This window comes from Calonectris borealis, chromosome 38 (assembly GCF_964195595.1).
Source record: "Calonectris borealis chromosome 38, bCalBor7.hap1.2, whole genome shotgun sequence".
In the NCBI taxonomy this organism is placed as follows: domain Eukaryota; kingdom Metazoa; phylum Chordata; class Aves; order Procellariiformes; family Procellariidae; genus Calonectris; species Calonectris borealis.
In genome coordinates, this window is record NC_134349.1 from 92,323 (window position 1) to 111,414 (window position 19,092).

The window sequence follows — 19,092 nt, forward strand, 5'->3', positions numbered from 1 at the left end:
CTTTCTTGACGCTTTTTCCCCAAAGCACCGATGCTTTTGCCTTTTCGGGCCACCTCTGCTGCCAAGGGGGGGGATGTTTTGCCTCTTTAGGCCGTTTTGGTCCCAAATCCGGGCATGTTTTGCCTTTTATGGCCATATTTGCAGGTCTTGCGGGGACACTTTTGCCCTTTATGACCACTTTGGCCCCAAATCTGGGCATGTTTTGCCCTTTCTGTGCAGCTTTCCCCCGTTTCTGGGGACGTTTTGCCCTTTACGGCCAGTTTTGCCCGAAATCTCGGGATGTTTTGCCCTTGACAGCCGTTTTTGCCAGCAATGTGGGGATGTTTTTCCCCTTCCACCCATTTATGCCCTAAACTTGGGGATGGTTTTGAGCTTTAGTGCCCGTCTTACCCCACATCTGGGCAAGTTTTGCCCTTTATGGTCAGTTTTTGCACCAAACGGGGGGATGCTTTTCCCACTAGGACCATTTTTGCCCCAATTCCGCTGATGCTTTGGATGTTGGGGCCGGTTCTGCAGCCAATGTGGGGATGTTTTGCCCTTTATGGCCGTTTTTGCCCCCAAACCTGGGCATGTTTTCCTTCCTAGAACCATTTTTGTCTTCGACGTGGGGTTGCTGTTGCTTGTTATGGGCATTTCGGTGGGAAATTGGGGGGTATTTTTGCCCGCTGTTGTCATTTTTGTCCCAGATCTGGGCATTCTTTGGGCTTGTCTGCTACGTTTTTGAGCCAATCTCGGGGTGCTTTGCCTTTTCGGTCCAGTTTTGCCCCAAATCAGGGCCTGTTTTGCTCTTTAGGGACAATTTTTCCCCAAATCTGAGCATGTTTTCCCTACGTGCCCGCTTTTACAGCAGATCTGGGGATTTCTTGCTGTTTATCGCCCTTTTTTCCCCAGGCGGGAGGATGTTTTTGCTTCGTATTCCCGCTATTGCCTGAAACGTGGGAATGTTTTGCCCGCCGTGGCCGTACTTTCAACAAACGTGAGGATGATTTTCCTCTGATGGCAATTTTTCTCCTAAAAACGGGGATGCTTTTGCTGCTTGGGGACATTTCAGCAAAGGTGGGGCTGCTTTTGCGCTTTCGGGTCGGTTTTGCAGCAAATCTGGGGCTGTTTTTCCCTTTTGGGGCAATTTTTGGGGTGCGGGAGGGCGGAGCTCGGCCTGTGGGCGCTCGGGCGTGCGGCCCCGCAGAGGAGGGGGCTGCGCCGGGGGGATTTTGTGCCCCCCTGTGTCACCGTGGGTGCTGGTAGTGGTTATGGTTATGGTTATGGTGCTTATCACGGTGGTGCTGGCGGTGACAAAAACGGTGCCGGGGGCTCAGCTCCGCCGCCGCCAGCGGCTGCGCCCGGGGGGGCCTTTCCCGGGGGACCAGCCCCCGCCTGGGCCCCACTTCCTCTTTTTGGCCGTTTCAGCAGCAAATTTGAGGATTTCTTGTCCTCTCTGGCTGATTCTGCAGCAAATCTGGGGACAATTTGCTTTTTAGGACCAGTTTTGCCCTCCAGTTGTGGACGTTTAACCCTTTCTTGACGCTTTTTCCCCAAAGCACCGATGCTTTTGCCTTTTCGGGCCACCTCTGCTGCCAAGGGGGGGGATGTTTTGCCTCTTTAGGCCGTTTTGGTCCCAAATCCGGGCATGTTTTGCCTTTTATGGCCATATTTGCAGGTCTTGCGGGGACGCTTTTGCCCTTTATGACCACTTTGGCCCCAAATCTGGGCATGTTTTGCCCTTTCTGTGCAGCTTTCCCCCGTTTCTGGGGACGTTTTGCCCTTTACGGCCAGTTTTGCCCGAAATCTCGGGATGTTTTGCCCTTGACAGCCGTTTTTGCCAGCAATGTGGGGATGTTTTTCCCCTTCCAACCATTTATGCCCTAAACTTGGGGATGGTTTTGAGCTTTAGTGCCCGTCTTACCCCACATCTGGGCAAGTTTTGCCCTTTATGGTCAGTTTTTGCACCAAACGGGGGGATGCTTTTCCCACTAGGACCATTTTTGCCCCAATTCCGCTGATGCTTTGGATGTTGGGGCCGGTTCTGCAGCCAATGTGGGGATGTTTTGCCCTTTATGGCCCTTTTTGCCCCCAAACCTGGGCATGTTTTCCTTCGTAGAACCATTTTTGTCTTCGACGTGGGGTTGCTGTTGCTTGTTATGGGCATTTCGGTGGGAAATTGGGGGGTATTTTTGCCCGCTGTTGCCATTTTTGTCCCAGATCTGGGCATTCTTTGGGCTTGTCTGCTACGTTTTTGAGCCAATCTCGGGGTGCTTTGCCTTTTCGGTCCAGTTTTGCCCCAAATCAGGGCCTGTTTTGCTCTTTAGGGACAATTTTTCCCCAAATCTGAGCATGTTTTCCCTACGTGCCCGCTTTTACAGCAGATCTGGGGATTTCTTGCTGTTTATCGCCCTTTTTTCCCCAGGCGGGAGGATGTTTTTGCTTCGTATTCCCGCTATTGCCTGAAACGTGGGAATGTTTTGCCCGCCGTGGCCGTACTTTCAACAAACGTGAGGATGATTTTCCTCTGATGGCAATTTTTCTCCTAAAAACAGGGATGCTTTTGCTGCTTGGGGACATTTCAGCAAAGGTGGGGCTGCTTTTGTGCTTTCGGGTCGGTTTGGATGAAATCTGGGGCTGTTTTTCCCTTTTTGGGCAATTTTTGGGGTGCGGGAGGGCGGAGCTCGGCCTGTGGGCGCTCGGGCGTGCGGCCCCGCAGAGGAGGGGGCTGCGCCGGGGGGATTTTGTGCCCCCCTGTGTCACCGTGGGTGCTGGTAGTGGTGGTGGTTGGGTTGGTCACGGTGGTGCCGGCGGTGACAAAAACGGTGCCGGGGGCTCAGCTCCGCCGCCGCCAGCGGCTGCGCCCGGGGGGGCCTTTCCCGGGGGACCAGCCCCCGCCTGGGCCCTCTTCCCCTTCCTGGCCACTTCTGAAGCAAACCTGGCCACGCTTTTGCCCTTTATTGCCATTTCTGCACCCAAGAGTGGGATGGGTTTCCTCCTGCAACCATTTTTGCCTAAATCTGGGCCTGTTTTGCCCTTTATTGTCAATTCTGCCCCAAATCCGGGGGCGATTTGGCTCCCTGGGCCCTTCTCGACCCGAATCCGGGGGCGATTTGGCGCTTTGGGCCCTTCTCGACCCAACTCCGGGGGCGATTTGGCGCTTTGGGCCCTTCTCGACCCAACTCCGGGGGCGATTTGGCGCTTTGGGCCCTTCTCGACCCAAATCTGGGCGCGATTTGGGCTTTTCGACCCCTTTTGGCCCCAAACTGGAGGATTCTACTGCCATTTCTGGCCATTTTTTGCCAAGGGCCGGCAGGTTTTGCCCTTTCTGGCCAGTTTTTCCCCAAACGTGGGCACGCTTTGGGCTTTTGTGCCCGGTTTTCTCAGCAAATCTGGGCCCGTTTTGCCTTTTAAGGCGTTTTCTTCCACTATGGGCGCGTTTTCCCTCAACGCCGGCTTTGGCCGCGAGTCTGGGGGCGTTTGGCACTTTAGGGACCATTTTGGCCAAATCTGGGGATGCTTTTGCCCTTCGTGGTTGGTTTGGCAGCAAATGGGGTCCTTTTTTTTTCGACTTAGGGTCGTTTTTCCCTCAAGATGAGACTGGTTTTGCGGCTTCTGTGCAGCCTGGCAGGAAAGATGGGATTTTTTGCCCTTGACGGCCATTTTTTGCACCAATGAGGATGGCGTTCATTGTACGACCTATTTTCCCCCCCAAAACTGGAGGTGCTTTTCCACCCGATGGACGTCTTTTTTCCCCAAATCTGGAATGTTTTTGCACTCCAAGGGGCAGTTGTGCCCCAAATCCAGGGTTATTTTCTGCGTGTCGGGGCGTTTTTGGGGTGCGGGAGGGCGGAGCTCGGCCTGTGGGCGCTCGGGCGTGCGGCCCCGCAGAGGAGGGGGCTGCGCCGGGGGGATTTTGTGCCCCCCTGTGTCACCGTGGGTGCTGGTAGTGGTTATGGTTATGGTTATGGTGCTTATCACGGTGGTGCCGGCGGTGACAAAAACGGTGCCGGGGGCTCAGCTCCGCCGCCAGCGGCTGCGCCCGGGGGGGCCTTTCCCGGGGGACCAGCCCCTGCCTGGGCCCTCTTCCTCTTTTTGGCCGTTTCAGCAGCAAATTTGAGGATTTCTTGTCCTCTCTGGCTGATTCTGCAGCAAATCTGGGGACAATTTGCTTTTTAGGACCAGTTTTGCCCTCCAGTTGTGGACGTTTAACCCTTTCTTGACGCTTTTTCCCCAAAGCACCGATGCTTTTGCCTTTTCGGGCCACCTCTGCTGCCAAGGGGGGGGATGTTTTGCCTCTTTAGGCCGTTTTGGTCCCACATCCGGGCATGTTTTGCCTTTTATGGCCATATTTGCAGGTCTTGCGGGGACACTTTTGCCCTTTATGACCACTTTGGCCCCAAATCTGGGCATGTTTTGCCCTTTCTGTGCAGCTTTCCCCCGTTTCTGGGGACGTTTTGCCCTTTACGGCCAGTTTTGCCCGAAATCTCGGGATGTTTTGCCCTTGACAGCCGTTTTTGCCAGCAATGTGGGGATGTTTTTCCCCTCCCAACCATTTATGCCCTAAACTTGGGGATGGTTTTGAGCTTTAGTGCCCGTCTTACCCCACATCTGGGCAAGTTTTGCCCTTTATGGTCAGTTTTTGCACCAAACGGGGGGATGCTTTTCCCACTAGGACCATTTTTGCCCCAATTCCGCTGATGCTTTGGATGTTGGGGCCGGTTCTGCAGCCAATGTGGGGATGTTTTGCCCTTTATGGCCATTTTTGCCCCCAAACCTGGGCATGTTTTCCTTCGTAGAACCATTTTTGTCTTCGACGTGGGGTTGCTGTTGCTTGTTATGGGCATTTCGGTGGGAAATTGGGGGGTATTTTTGCCCGCTGTTGCCATTTTTGTCCCAGATCTGGGCATTCTTTGGGCTTGTCTGCTACGTTTTTGAGCCAATCTCGGGGTGCTTTGCCTTTTCGGTCCAGTTTTGCCCCAAATCAGGGCCTGTTTTGCTCTTTAGGGACAATTTTTCCCCAAATCTGAGCATGTTTTCCCTACGTGCCCGCTTTTACAGCAGATCTGGGGATTTCTTGCTGTTTATCGCCCTTTTTTCCCCAGGCGGGAGGATGTTTTTGCTTCGTATTCCCGCTATTGCCTGAAACGTGGGAATGTTTTGCCCGCCGTGGCCGTACTTTCAACAAACGTGAGGATGATTTTCCTCTGATGGCAATTTTTCTCCTAAAAACGGGGATGCTTTTGCTGCTTGGGGACATTTCAGCAAAGGTGGGGCTGCTTTTGCGCTTTCGGGTCGGTTTGGATGAAATCTGGGGCTGTTTTTCCCTTTTTGGGCAATTTTTGGGGTGCGGGAGGGCGGAGCTCGGCCTGTGGGCGCTCGGGCGTGCGGCCCCGCAGAGGAGGGGGCTGCGCCGGGGGGATTTTGTGCCCCCCTGTGTCACCGTGGGTGCTGGTAGTGGTGGTGGTTGGGTTGGTCACGGTGGTGCCGGCGGTGACAAAAACGGTGCCGGGGGCTCAGCTCCGCCGCCGCCAGCGGCTGCGCCCGGGGGGGCCTTTCCCGGGGGACCAGCCCCCGCCTGGGCCCTCTTCCCCTTCCTGGCCACTTCTGAAGCAAACCTGGCCACGCTTTTGCCCTTTATTGCCATTTCTGCACCCAAGAGTGGGATGGGTTTCCTCCTGCAACCATTTTTGCCTAAATCTGGGCCTGTTTTGCCCTTTATTGTCAATTCTGCCCCAAATCCGGGGGCGATTTGGCTCCCTGGGCCCTTCTCGACCCGAATCCGGGGGCGATTTGGCGCTTTGGGCCCTTCTCGACCCAACTCCGGGGGTGATTTGGCGCTTTGGGCCCTTCTCGACCCGAATCCGGGGGCGATTTGGCGCTTTGGGCCCTTCTCGACCCAACTCCGGGGGCGATTTGGCGCTTTGGGCCCTTCTCGACCCAAATCTGGGCGCGATTTGGGCTTTTCGACCCCTTTTGGCCCCAAACTGGAGGATTCTACTGCCATTTCTGGCCATTTTTTGCCAAGGGCCGGCAGGTTTTGCCCTTTCTGGCCAGTTTTTCCCCAAACGTGGGCACGCTTTGGGCTTTTGTGCCCGGTTTTCTCAGCAAATCTGGGCCCGTTTTGCCTTTTAAGGCGTTTTCTTCCACTATGGGCGCGTTTTCCCTCAACGTCGGCTTTGGCCGCGAGTCTGGGGGCGTTTGGCACTTTAGGGACCATTTTGGCCAAATCTGGGGATGCTTTTGCCCTTCGTGGTTGGTTTGGCAGCAAATGGGGTCCTTTTTTTTTCGACTTAGGGTCGTTTTTCCCTCAAGATGAGACTGGTTTTGCGGCTTCTGTGCAACCTGGCAGGAACGATGGGATTTTTTGCCCTTGACGGCCATTTTTTGCACCAATGAGGATGGCGTTCATTGTACGACCTATTTTCCCCCCAAAACTGGAGGTGCTTTTCCACCCGATGGACGTTTTTTTCCCACAAATCTGGAATGTTTTTGCACTGCAAGGGGCAGTTGTGCCCCAAATCCAGGGTTATTTTCTGCGTGTCGGGGCGTTTTTGGGGTGCGGGAGGGCGGAGCTCGGCCTGTGGGCGCTCGGGCGTGCGGCCCCGCAGAGGAGGGGGCTGCGCCGGGGGGATTTTGTGCCCCCCTGTGTCACCGTGGGTGCTGGTAGTGGTTATGGTGCTTATCACGGTGGTGCCGGCGGTGACAAAAACGGTGCCGGGGGCTCAGCTCCGCCGCCGCCAGCGGCTGCGCCCGGGGGGGCCTTTCCCGGGGGACCAGCCCCCGCCTGGGCCCTCTTCCCCTTCCTGGCCACTTCTGAAGCAAACCTGGCCACGCTTTTGCCCTTTATTGCCATTTCTGCACCCAAGAGTGGGATGGGTTTCCTCTTGCAACCGTTTTTGCCTAAATCTGGGCCTGTTTTGCCCTTTATTGTCAATTCTGCCCCAAATGCGGGGGCGATTTGGCTCCCTGGGCCCTTCTCGACCCGAATCCGGGGGCGATTTGGCGCTTTGGGCCCTTCTCGACCCGAATCCGGGGGCGATTTGGCGCTTTGGGCCCTTCTCGACCCAACTCCGGGGGCGATTTGGCGCTTTGGGCCAGTTTCGACCAAATCTGGGGGCGATTTGGTGCTTTATGACTAATTTTGCACAAAATCTGGGTCTGTTTGTGGTTTTTTCCCCTTTCTGGCCAGTTTTAACCCAAAAATGGGGATGTTTTGCTTTTAGTATCTTTTTTTTACCTAAATATGGGGATGCTCTTGCTATTTATGGGCATTTCTGTACCAAGCGTTTGGGTGTTTTTCCGTTTGTGGCCCGTTTTACCCCAAATCTGGGGATGTTTTGCCTTTTAGGGCCATTTTTACCCCAACTATTGGCATCTTTTTGGCTTTTATTGCCAATTTTGCCCCAAATATTTAGATGGTTTTGCCTTTTATGGCATTTTTTCCACAAATATTTAGACATTTTATATTTTTATGCCATTTTTCCCCAAAAATATTGGCATTTCTCTGCCTTACATGGGCTTTGTGATCCCAAATATGGGGTTTTCTCCTCTTTATGGCCAATTTTGCCCCAAATATTTAGATGGTTTTGCCTTTTATGGCATTTTTTCCACAAATATTTAGATATTTTATATTTTTATGGCATTTTTCCCCCAAAATATTGGCATTTCTCTGCCTTATATGGGCTTTGTGATCCCAAATATGGGGTTTTCTCCTCTTTATGGCCAATTTTGCCCCAAATATTTAGATGTTTTTGACTTTTATGGCATTTTTTCCGCAAATATTTAGACATTTTATATTTTTATGCCATTTTTCCCCAAAAATATTGGCATTTCTCTGCATTATATGGGCTTTGTGATCCCAAATATGGGGTTTTCTCCTCTTTATGTCCATTTTTGCCCCAAATGTTTTTATCTTTTATGGCATTTTTTCCGCAAATATTTAATACTTCTTCTTTTATGGCATTTTTGCCCCAAATATGAGCATTTCTCTGCCTTATATGGGCTTTGTGATCCCAAATATGGGGTTTTTCTCCTCTTTATGTCCATTTTTGCCCCAAGTACGGTGGCGCTTTTTCCTTTTGTGGCTTCTTTTTCCCTTTTCTCTCCCTTTTTTGCCCATTTTTTGGATGCGATATCCACATTTCTGTTACATCAGTCCGCACGACGCACCGAAAAAAAAAAAACCAGCAATTTTAAGTCCGCAGGGTGCACCCAAAAAGGCCAAAAATCCATATTTTTATCTTTGAAAAAAATTTTCTCGGCTGCACCTACGGGGGGGAGGGGGAAAATGCCCCGAATTGGTTGAAAACGGATTTTAACCCTCAAAATCGCCGGGGGAGGAGTTTTTGCGCGGCGGGGCACGGGCTTTGCGTCACCGTGGCAATGCTGGTGGTATCGACGCGTGGGGGACCGGGACCGTCGTCACCGTCTCCTCCGGTAAGTCCTCGTCCCCAACATCTCGCCATGACAAATTTTGGTCTTTTTTTCCCCAAATCTTGGCCGGGGCGGAGGGTGGGGGGGGGCTTGAGGGCGGGAGACCCCCCTTTCGGGGGCCGAAATCGGGGCGAAACGGCGGTCGGTGGGTCAAAATGTCGGTTTTTAGGGCATTTTATGTCCGTTTGGAAGTGATTTGAGGTCAAAAAGTTGATTTTGAGGGTTTTTTGGAAGGGCGGGGAGGGCTTGGCCGGCAGGAATTTGATCGTTAAAAATGGGTCAAAATGTTGATTTTTTTCAGGTTTTTTGCGGGGGGGAAATATTCACCCTGAGGCAATTTGATGGCAGAATTGGGCAAAAAAAGTCGATTTTAGGGTCTTTTATTAGAGGAGGAATCATTTGTAGGTGATTTAATGGCAGATTTGGGCAAAAAAGTCGATTTTAGGGTCTTTTTTTAGGGGGAAAAAATCCGTAGGTGATGTGATGGCAGATTTGGGCAAAAAAGTCAATTTTAGGGTCTTTTTTTTTAGGGGAAAACATCATTTGTAGGTGATTTAATGGCAGATTTGGGCAAAAAAGTTGATTTTAGGGTCTTTTGTTTGGGAAAAATTCATCTGGGGATGATTTGATGGTGAAAAATAGGTCAAAAAGTCAATTTTTAAGGTCTTTTTTTAGGGAGAAAAAATGATCCGTGGGTGATTTGCTGGCCAAAGTGGGCAAAAAGTTGATTTTAGGGTCTTTTTTTTTGTGGAAAAAATTAATTCAGAGGCAATTTGATGGCAAAAATGCCAAAAAAGCCCCCAATTTTGGCAGTTTTAGGGTGGTTTTTTTTGAAAAAAAAAAAAAAGAAATTTCAGGTCAAAGGGGCAAGTTTGGGGGCTCAGTCCGTGAATTTTTTTGTGCCGGGAGATGGTTTTTTTGGTGCGGAAAATGACATTTTCCTCTAAGGGACGACATTTAATTCAGGGGGTTTTGGGTAGAGTAGAAATAGTGATTTTTTCCACCCCCACCCCCCCCCCGAATATAATATTATAAATATAAATATATTTTTTTCTGGGGCTGAAATCGCTTGATTTGGGCAAAATGGGGAATAAAAAAGGACTTTTAGGGTCAAAATAAGCCGCAAAAAGGATTTGGTAGATAAGAGCAGGGAGGACTTTGAAATTTTTTTCAGTGTTTTTGTGGATTTTTAAGTGTTTGGTTGTTGGATCTTCTTTTTTTTTTTCAAAAAAAAAAGAAAAGTATTTAAAAATGTAAATATAGTGATATTTATATATAAAAATATATAAAAATATATTTATTTCTATAGAAATTATGAGTTAGGAATTAGAAATTATGAGTTAGGAATTAGAAATTTTAAATTATATATATTTTTATATAAATTATCTATATTTTATATAAATGATCTATATTTTATATAAATGATATATTTTTATAGATATATATTTTATATAAACGATATATATATCTATATAAAAATATATATAATTTATATATAAATATATTTTATATAAATGACATATATTTTTATATAAATGATCTATATTTTTATAAATTATATATATTTTTCATCAGGCAGTTTGCAGACCAAGTCTTCAGGCCGTGCCCTAAAAGCGGCTTTTTTTGAGAGCGTTTTTGGGGCCAGAAAGGGTAGAAAAATCCCTATTTTTTAATTAAAAGGCTCAGGGAGGGTAGTTAACGAGGTGGAAAAAAAATTCGTGAGATCCGACCCGAAATGGTGGGTGAAGATCGAGGCTGAAGGATGATTATTTTAGGTCATTTCTCCCTTTTTTTTTTTTTTTTTTGAGCTGTTTTGGGGGGTTTTCGAGTTCAATTTGCCAGTTAAAATCCCCAAATTTCGATCTCTGTGACTCTTCTTGATTTTTTTTTTTTTTTTTTAAATTATTGTGAGTTTTTATCACTTTTTCTTTAAGAAGTGGCATTTTGAGGGCTCTTGGGTGAATTTAGGGGAGGGCTTAGTCTGGGCTTAAAAAAAGAAAAACCTTAATTTTTATAATTTTTGAGGGCAGTTTTAGGGGTGTTTTTAGCGAAGCCGAACTCCAACCCTATTTTTATGTAGAAAAATTGGATTTTTTTCTTTTTGTCGATTAATTTGATTGGGGGGGGGGCTATTTCAGAGGACTTTGACTTAACCCCCCCCCCCAAATTTGATTTAAAATCCCTTAATAGGAGATTTCTTTTTTAATTCCGTCATTGATAGGAAATTTATTAATTCAAACAAAAATCTTGATTTTTTTTTTTTTTTTTCCCCCCAAATTTGGCTCTTTTATCATTAATGATCAATTAAGAGAAGGTTAAATTTTAAGCGGGGACTTGAGGAATAGTTTTTTTTGCCCTTTTTGGTCCATTATTGTGAATTATATATTTTTTTTTTTCTTCTTTCCCCTCCCTGTTTACCAATAACCGCGGGAAATCTCCCCGTTGATCTAATTTTTAATTAATTATCGCTAATTAGCGTTGCTGGCAGGGCGTTTTCTGTCGGTCTTATACAGCGGGCAGGCTTGGGAATGGGCCGTTTTGGGTTGAAAAAATGGGGTTTGGGGGAGTTGAGGGGAAAATAGTGATTTTTTGGGGGGAGGCTTCTCAGCATCTCGGTTCTTAAAAAAAAAAACGAATTAAAAATAGGTTGAAAAGGGCCAGAAATGGAGTTTTCAAGAGCAGGGAGGTCCCTTTTTATAGGGAAAACTCGTTTTATTGCAGGTATTAATTAAGCATGAAAGATAATTACGTGTTTTAGAGCGCTAATTAATCTAAATAAATGTAATAATCTGATTCCCCCCCCCTTGCGATGAAAACTTCATTCTCGCAGAAAAAGGGGATGAGATTTATTTTTTTTTTTAAGGGTTTTTTAGGTCAAATTGGGGGTGATTTATGGTGCAGGTTGGGGGTTTTAATGTTATTACTTAAAAAAAAAAAATAGAAAAATATAGATCATATATAAAAATATCTATAAAATATTAAAAATATTTGAAAATGTAATATAAAATATAGATTGAAAAGACAACATATAAAAAGATATATAAAATATAAAAATATTTCAGAATATAATATAAGAATATATATTAAAATATATAATATATATAAATATATAAAGTATTAAAAATATTTGAAAATATAATATAGAAATATATATTAAAAATATAATATATAAAATAAACATAAAATATTTAAAATATTTGAAGATATAATATAAAAATATATATAATATGTTAAAGATATATAATATAAAATATATAGAATATTAAAAATATTTGAAGACATAATATAAAAATACGTATAATATGTTAAAGATATATAATATAAAAATATAGAGAGTATTAAAAACATTTGAAGATATAATATTAAAAATACATAATATATAAAAATACATTAAAATATATAAGATATGAAAATATATAAAAATATAAAATAGTATATATAAGTATATTAGTAGATTTCTTTATATATATATTTTTATATATAATAAAAATTAAGATATTTTAAATTCAGGGCTCTAAGTTATAGCGCAGCTCCAAAAATTGAATTATTTGCCCCTGCGGATGGTGATTAGGAAAAAAAAAAAAAAAATATTAGAAAAACACCTTTTTTTGCCAGTTTTTTGGCCCGTCGAGAAGCGAAGTTCGAGGCAGCCCCGAAGGGTGAAAATATAAAGAAATTAATTTCAAAGTAATTTTTTCCAAAGGGGGGGTGTTTACACCTAAAATGGCGGAGGTTTTTTTTTCGGCCCGCAGGTGCCAGCTGCGCTTGTTTATTTTTCAGCCCAGAATTGCCCAAAATAGCCCGGTTTTGGTTTCGAAAACAGCAAGAAAGGAGAAGTGGGGGGTGGGGTGGGGGGGGTGTTTATTTTTTTTCCCAATTCCCCTTTTTTTATTTTTTTTTGGCCTGAAAAACAGCACCTGCTTTTGGGGGCAAAACGACCCTTTTTTTTTTTTTTTTTTGGTGGTTTTGGGTTGAATTCAGGCGGTTTTGGGCAAAGCCGTTTCCCTGCGGGGGGGGGGGTTTAAGCCCTTTTCCTCTCAAAAAAAAAAAGGGATTTTAAAAGAATCCCCCTGTCTGTTAACGTATACGAAAGGCCCCGGCCTGCCCTGAGAGGTCAACGTATATGAAAATAGGGGTTGGGTTTTTTTCTTTACATTGCTATAGGTCTAAAAGCCAATTCGGTTATTGCGATATATTTTATATATTTTTTTTAAAGTGTATGGAGACATGGTAACGTATATTTTAATGTATTTTTCGATGCGGGGAGATGTTCGGTCTCACGCGGATCCATTTCTATACCATATATCGTATAGGATGTCGTACATAGTGTGGCATGTAGTACGTCGTAGGTATCTATAAGGTGAATTGTGTCTTACCGTATCTATTCTATACAGCCGTATCCAATGTTAGATGAGGTGAGATATATATCGTATATGACGTAAAGAATTAGATATATCTATCATATAGCCGATATATTTATATGTGTATATATAATCGCTACGTCTAATATAGCTCTATCTAATAAATAACAGATACACAGAAATCGAGATATATTATATCATATAACGTAAGATATATTGAACCGCTATATAGATACCTATCGTATGGAGGGAAAGATATTATAGATACAGCTATTATATAGATCACTTAATATCTATATGAATCGATAGGAAATGTTAGAGATGTAAACGTTACAGCTATAGTATAGCCATAGGATAATACAATACCTTAGAGAGAATATCGTATCTATAGATTATCTATTATCTATACGTTATAGATTATTGTCTGTTGGGTCTGTAATATAGATATATTAATATACAGATGGATTTCTTAATAGAGAGACCTATAGATTTCTTACTAGAGAGACCTATAGATTTCTTAATAGAGACCTATAGATTTCTTACTAGAGAGACCTATAGATTTATTAATAGAGACCTATAGATTTCTTACTAGAGAGACCTATAGATTTCTTAATAGAGACCTATAGATTTCTTAATAGAGACCTATAGATTTATTAAGAGACCTATAGATTTCTTAATAGAGAGACCTATAGATTTATTAATATATATTGATAGATTATTTAATAGATAGATTTGTTAATATAGAGATTTCTCAATATATAGGTTTATAATACATAGATTTATTAATATATATTAATAGGTAGATGTATTACGATATTAATATATATTAATAGATAGATGTATTACGATATTAATATATATTAATACATCGAGGTATAATCTGTATAATTAATTCATTCGAAACTACCTGACCCTAATTAAATCCGACCTATGTTGATCTATAGAGCGACATAATCTATATATTAATTAATCTAATTAACAAATTGGATGAGGTCGGCTTTTAAACCGTCATGAAGGTTTAAAAACTTCTAGTAATTAATTAGATTAATTAACTTAAAGATCCATATTAATGCATAACCCACGAGGCAATTAATTAAGCTCTTGGAGTCGGGCAAGGCATTTCCTTCTTTTTTCGGCTCTAATTAACGAGGTTTTAATTAACGGGGTTTTTAATGAGGTTTTGGAGTTGGTGGTTGCGCGAGAGGCAATTAGGGGTTAATGAGCGGAGCTAATTACCCGATTCAGTTAATTACAGGCTGTATTGCACCCTGGAGGCTTGTTAATAGGGGCTAATTAGTGTAATTAGGTTAATTAATTAGAGGGGTTGCATTAATTGCCTTAATTAAGTGCAATAATTGCCTTAAGTGCATTAATTGCCTTAATTAATTGGGTTGCTTGCCTTAATTGGGTTGATTGCCACTGCAACCCAAGGGCTGGTACTGGTCCGGTACTTGTCCCAGTTGGTACTGGTCTGATACTGGGTGGGTACTGGTTCTACAGGAGCAGCTATGGGGCAGCTGGTACTGGTCCTGTACTGGTCCCAGTAGGTACTGGTCCGGTACTGGTTCTGCAGAAGCAGCTACAGGGCGGCTGTGGGATGCCGGTACTGGTCCCAGTAGGTACTGGTCTGGTACTGGTTCTGCAGAAGCAGCTACAGGGCGGCTGTGGGATGCCGGTACTGGTCCCATACTGGTCCCAGTAGGTACTGGTCTGGTACTGGTTCTGCAGAAGCAGCTACAGGGTGGCTGTGGGGTGCCGGTACTGGTCCCAGTAGGTACTGGTCTGGTACTGGTTCTGCAGAAGCAGCTACAGGGCGGCTGTGGGGTGCCGGTACTGGTCCCGTACTGGTTCTGCAGAAGCGGCTACAGGGCGGCTGTGGGGTGCCCGTACTGGTCCCAGTAGGTACTGGTCTGGTACTGGTTCTGCAGAAGCGGCTACAGGGCGGCTGTGGGGTGCCCGTACTGGTCCCGTACTGGTCCCAGTAGGTACTGGTCCGGTACTGGTCCTGCAGAAGCAGCTACAGGGTGGCTGTGGGGTGCCAATACTGGTCCCAGTAGGTACTGGTCGCGTACTGGTTCTGCAGAAGCAGCTATGGGGCGGCTGTGGGGTGCCGGTACTGGTCCCAGTAGGTACTGGTCCGGTACTGGTCCTGCAGGAGCAGCTACAGGGCGGCTGTGGGGTGCCGGTACTGGTCCCAGTAGGTACTGGTCCGGTACTGGTCCTGCAGAAGCAGCTACAGGGTGGCTGTGGGATGCCGGTACTGGTCCCAGTAGGTACTGGTCCCGTACTGGTTCTGCAGAAGCAGCTACAGGGTGGCTGTGGGATGCCGGTACTGGTCCCATTAGGTACTGGTCCCGTACTGGTTCTGCAGAAGCAGCTACAGGGCGGCTGTGGGGTGCCGGTACTGGTCCCGTACTGGTCCCAGTAGGTACTGGTCCGGTACTGGTTCTGCAGAAGCAGCTACAGGGCGCTGTGGGGTGCCGGTACTGGTCCCGTACTGGTCCCAGTAGGTACTGGTCCGGTACTGGTCCTGCAGAAGCAGCTACAGGGCGGCTGTGGGGTGCCCGTACTGGTCCCAGTAGGTACTGGTCTGGTACTGGTCCTGCAGGAGCGGCTACGGGGCGGCTGTGGGGTGCCGGTACTGGTCCCAGTAGGTACTGGTCTGGTACTGGTTCTGCAGAAGCAGCTACAGGGCGGCTGTGGGGTGCCAGTACTGGTCCCAGTAGGAACTGGTCGCATACTGGTTCTGCAGAAGCAGCTACAGGGCGACTGTGGGATGCCGGTACTGGTCCCAGTAGGTACTGGTCGCGTACTGGTTCTGCAGAAGCAGCTACAGGGCGGCTGTGGGGTGCCAGTACTGGTCCCAGTAGGAACTGGTCGCATACTGGTTCTGCAGAAGCAGCTACAGGGCGACTGTGGGATGCCGGTACTGGTCCCAGTAGGTACTGGTCGCGTACTGGTTCTGCAGAAGCAGCTACAGGGCGGCTGTGGGGTGCCAGTACTGGTCCCAGTAGGAACTGGTCGCATACTGGTTCTGCAGAAGCAGCTACAGGGTGGCTGTGGGATGCCGGTACTGGTCCCAGCAGGTACTGGTCTGGTACTGGTCCTGCAGAAGCAGCTACGGGGCGGCTGTGGGGTGCCGGTACTGGTCCCAGTAGGAACTGGTCGCGTACTGGTTCTGCAGAAGCAGCTACAGGGCGGCTGTGGGGTGCCAGTACTGGTCCCAGTAGGAACTGGTCGCGTACTGGTTCTGCAGAAGCAGCTACAGGGCGGCTGTGGGGTGCCAGTACTGGTCCCAGTAGGAACTGGTCGCATACTGGTTCTGCAGAAGCAGCTACAGGGCGACTGTGGGATGCCGGTACTGGTCCCAGTAAGTACTGGTTCTGCAGAAGCAGCTACAGGGCGGCTGTGGGATGCCGGTACTGGTCCCGTACTGGTCCCAGTAGGTACTGGTCGGGCACTGGTCCCGCAGAAGCAGCTACAGGGTGGCTGTAGGGTGCCCATACTGGTCCCAGTAGGTACTGGTCCGGTACTGGTCCTGCAGAAGCGGCTACAGGGTGGCTGTGGGGTGCCGGTACTGGTCCCAGTAGGTACTGGTCCGGTACTGGTCCTGCAGAAGCAGCTACAGGGCAGCTGTGGGATGCCGGTACTGGTCCCAGTAGGTACTGGTCTGGTACTGGTTCTGCAGAAGCAGCTACAGGGCGGCTGTGGGATGCCGGTACTGGTCCTGTACTGGTACCAGTTAGTACTGGTCCCGTAGTGGTCTGCACTGGTCCTGCAGGATTGGCTATAGGGTATCTATAGGGTGCCGGTACTGGTCCCGTGCTGTTACTGGTCTGGTATTGGTCCAGTACTGGTTCTATGGGGTGGCTGTAGAGTGCTGGTACTGGTCCAGTACTGGTACTGGTTGGTACTGGTCCTACAGAAGCAGCTATGGTGTGGCTGTGGGGTGCGGTACTGGTCCCATACTGGTACTGGTCCGGTACTGGTCCAGTACTGGTCCTGCAGAAGTCGCTATGCGGTGGCTGTAGGGTGTTGGTACTGGTCCAGTACTGGTATATACTGGTCCCGGTCCTGCAGAAGCAGCTGTGGGGTGCCGGTGCTGGCCCAGTATGAGGCACTGGGGGGGGTGTCTAGTACCAGTACCAACTGGTACTGGTCTGGTACTGGTGGTACTGGTACTACAGGCTGTGGGGTGGCTGTGGGGTGCCCGTACTGGCCCAGTATGAGGCACTGGGGGGGTGTCTAGTACCAGTACCAACTGGTACTGGTCTGGTACTGGTGTTACTGGTACTACAGGCCGTGGGGTGGCTGCAGGGTGCCAGTACTGGCCCAGTATGAGGCACTGGGAGGGATGTCTAGTACCAGTACCAACTGGTACTGGTCTGGTACTGGTGTTACTGGTACTACAGGCCGTGGGGTGGCTGTGGGGGGGCTCTCACCCCTTTTTCCCCCAAAATGCAGCCATTTACCTGCTCCGATGGGGGGGTTGCACCAAAATTGGGGGGTTTTGCACCAAAATCGAGGGGTTTTGCACATGCGCAGGGGGGTTTTGCACCAAAATGGGGGGGGGTTGCCCCAAAATTGGGGGGTTTTGCCCCAAAATGGGTGGGTTTTGCCCATGCACAGGGGGTTTTGCCCCAAAATGGGTGGGTTTTGCCCCAAAATGGGTGGCTTTTGCCCATGCACAGGGGGTTTTGCCCCAAAATTCGTGGCTTTTGCCCCAAAATGGGTGGGGTTTGCCCATGCACAGGGGGTTTTGCCCATGCACAGGTGAACTTTGCTCCAAAATTGGTGGCTTTTGCCCCAAAATGGGTGGGTTTTGCCAATGCACAGGGTTTTTTGCCCCAAAATTGGTGGGTTTTGCCCCAAAATGGGTGGGGTTTGCCCATGCACAGGTGAATTTTGCCCCAAAATGGGTGGGTTTTGCCCCAAAATGGGTGGGTTTTGCCCCAAAATTGGTGGGTTTTGCCCATGCACAGGGGGTTTTGCCCCAAAATGGGTGGGTTTTGCCCCAAAATGGGTGGCTTTTGCCCATGCACAGGGGGTTTTGCCCCAAAATTCGTGGCTTTTGCCCCAAAATGGGTGGGGTTTGCCCATGCACAGGGGGTTTTGCCCATGCACAGGTGAACTTTGCTCCAAAATTGGTGGCTTTTGCCCCAAAATGGGTGGGTTTTGCCAATGCACAGGGTTTTTTGCCCCAAAATTGGTGGGTTTTGCCCCAAAATGGGTGGGGTTTGCCCATGCACAGGTGAATTTTGCCCCAAAATGGGTGGGTTTTGCCCCAAAATGGGTGGGTTTTGCCCCAAAATTGGTGGGTTTTGCCCATGCACAGGGGTTTTGCACCAAAATTCGTGGCTTTTGCCCCAAAATGGGTGGCTTTTGCCCATGCACAGGGTTTTTTGCACCAAAATTGGTGGCTTTTGCCCCAAAATGGGTGGGGTTTGCCCATGCACAGGGGGTTTTGCCCATTCACAGGTGAACTTTGCTCCAAAATTGGTGGGGTTTGCCCCAAAATTGGTGGCTTTTGCCCCAAAATGGGTGGGTTTTGCCCATGCACAGGTGAATTTTGCCCCAAAATGGGTGGGTTTTGCCCCAAAATTGGTGGGTTTTGCCCATGCACAGGGGTTTTTGCACCAAAATTGGTGGGTTTTGCCCCAAAATTGGTGGTTTTTGCCCATGCACAGGGGTTTTTGCCCCAAAATGGGTGGGGTTTGCCCATGCACAGGTGAATTTTGCCCCAAAATGGGTGGGTTTTGCCCCAAAATGGGTGGGGTTTGCCCATGCACAGGGGGTTTTGCCCATTCACAGGTGAACTTTGCTCCAAAATTGGTGGTTTTTGCCCATGCACAGGGTTTTTTGCCCCAAAATTGGTGGCTTTTGCCCCAAAATTGGTGGGTTTTGCCCCAAAATGGGTGGGTTTTGCCCCAAAATGGGTGGGTTTTGCCCATGCACAGGGTTTTTTGCACCAAAATTGGTGGCTTTTGCCCCCAAATGGTTGGGTTTGCCCATGCACAGGTGGGTTTTGCCCCAAAATTGGTGGGTTTTGCCCCAAAATTGGTGGGTTTTGCCCCAAAATTGGTGGGTTTTGCCCCAAAATGGGTGGGTTTTGCCCATGCACAGGGTTTTTTGCACCAAAATTGGTGGCTTTTGCCCCCAAATGGTTGGGTTTGCCCATGCACAGGTGAATTTTGCCCCAAAATTGGTGGGTTTTGCCCCAAAATTGGTGGGTTTTGCCCCAAAATTGGTGGGTTTTGCCCATGCACAGGGTTTTTTGCCCCAAAATTGGTGGCTTTTGCCCCAAAATTGGTGGGTT

At 47.5% G+C, this 19,092-nt stretch overlaps 1 gene segment (V, D, J or C); it reads left to right on the forward strand.

Annotated features, from left to right (window-relative positions):
* Positions 1–1,250: 1,250 nt before the first annotated feature.
* LOC142074572 (Ig gamma-3 chain C region-like) overlaps positions 1,251–19,092 on the forward strand; it is a 77,410-nt gene continuing 59,568 nt past the window's right edge. Inside the window, 6 exon segments of the C gene segment in view lie at positions 1,251–1,301; positions 2,200–2,249; positions 2,405–2,489; positions 3,395–3,447; positions 5,085–5,169; positions 8,322–8,418. Coding sequence covers positions 1,251–1,301; positions 2,200–2,249; positions 2,405–2,489; positions 3,395–3,447; positions 5,085–5,169; positions 8,322–8,418 — 421 coding nt within the window.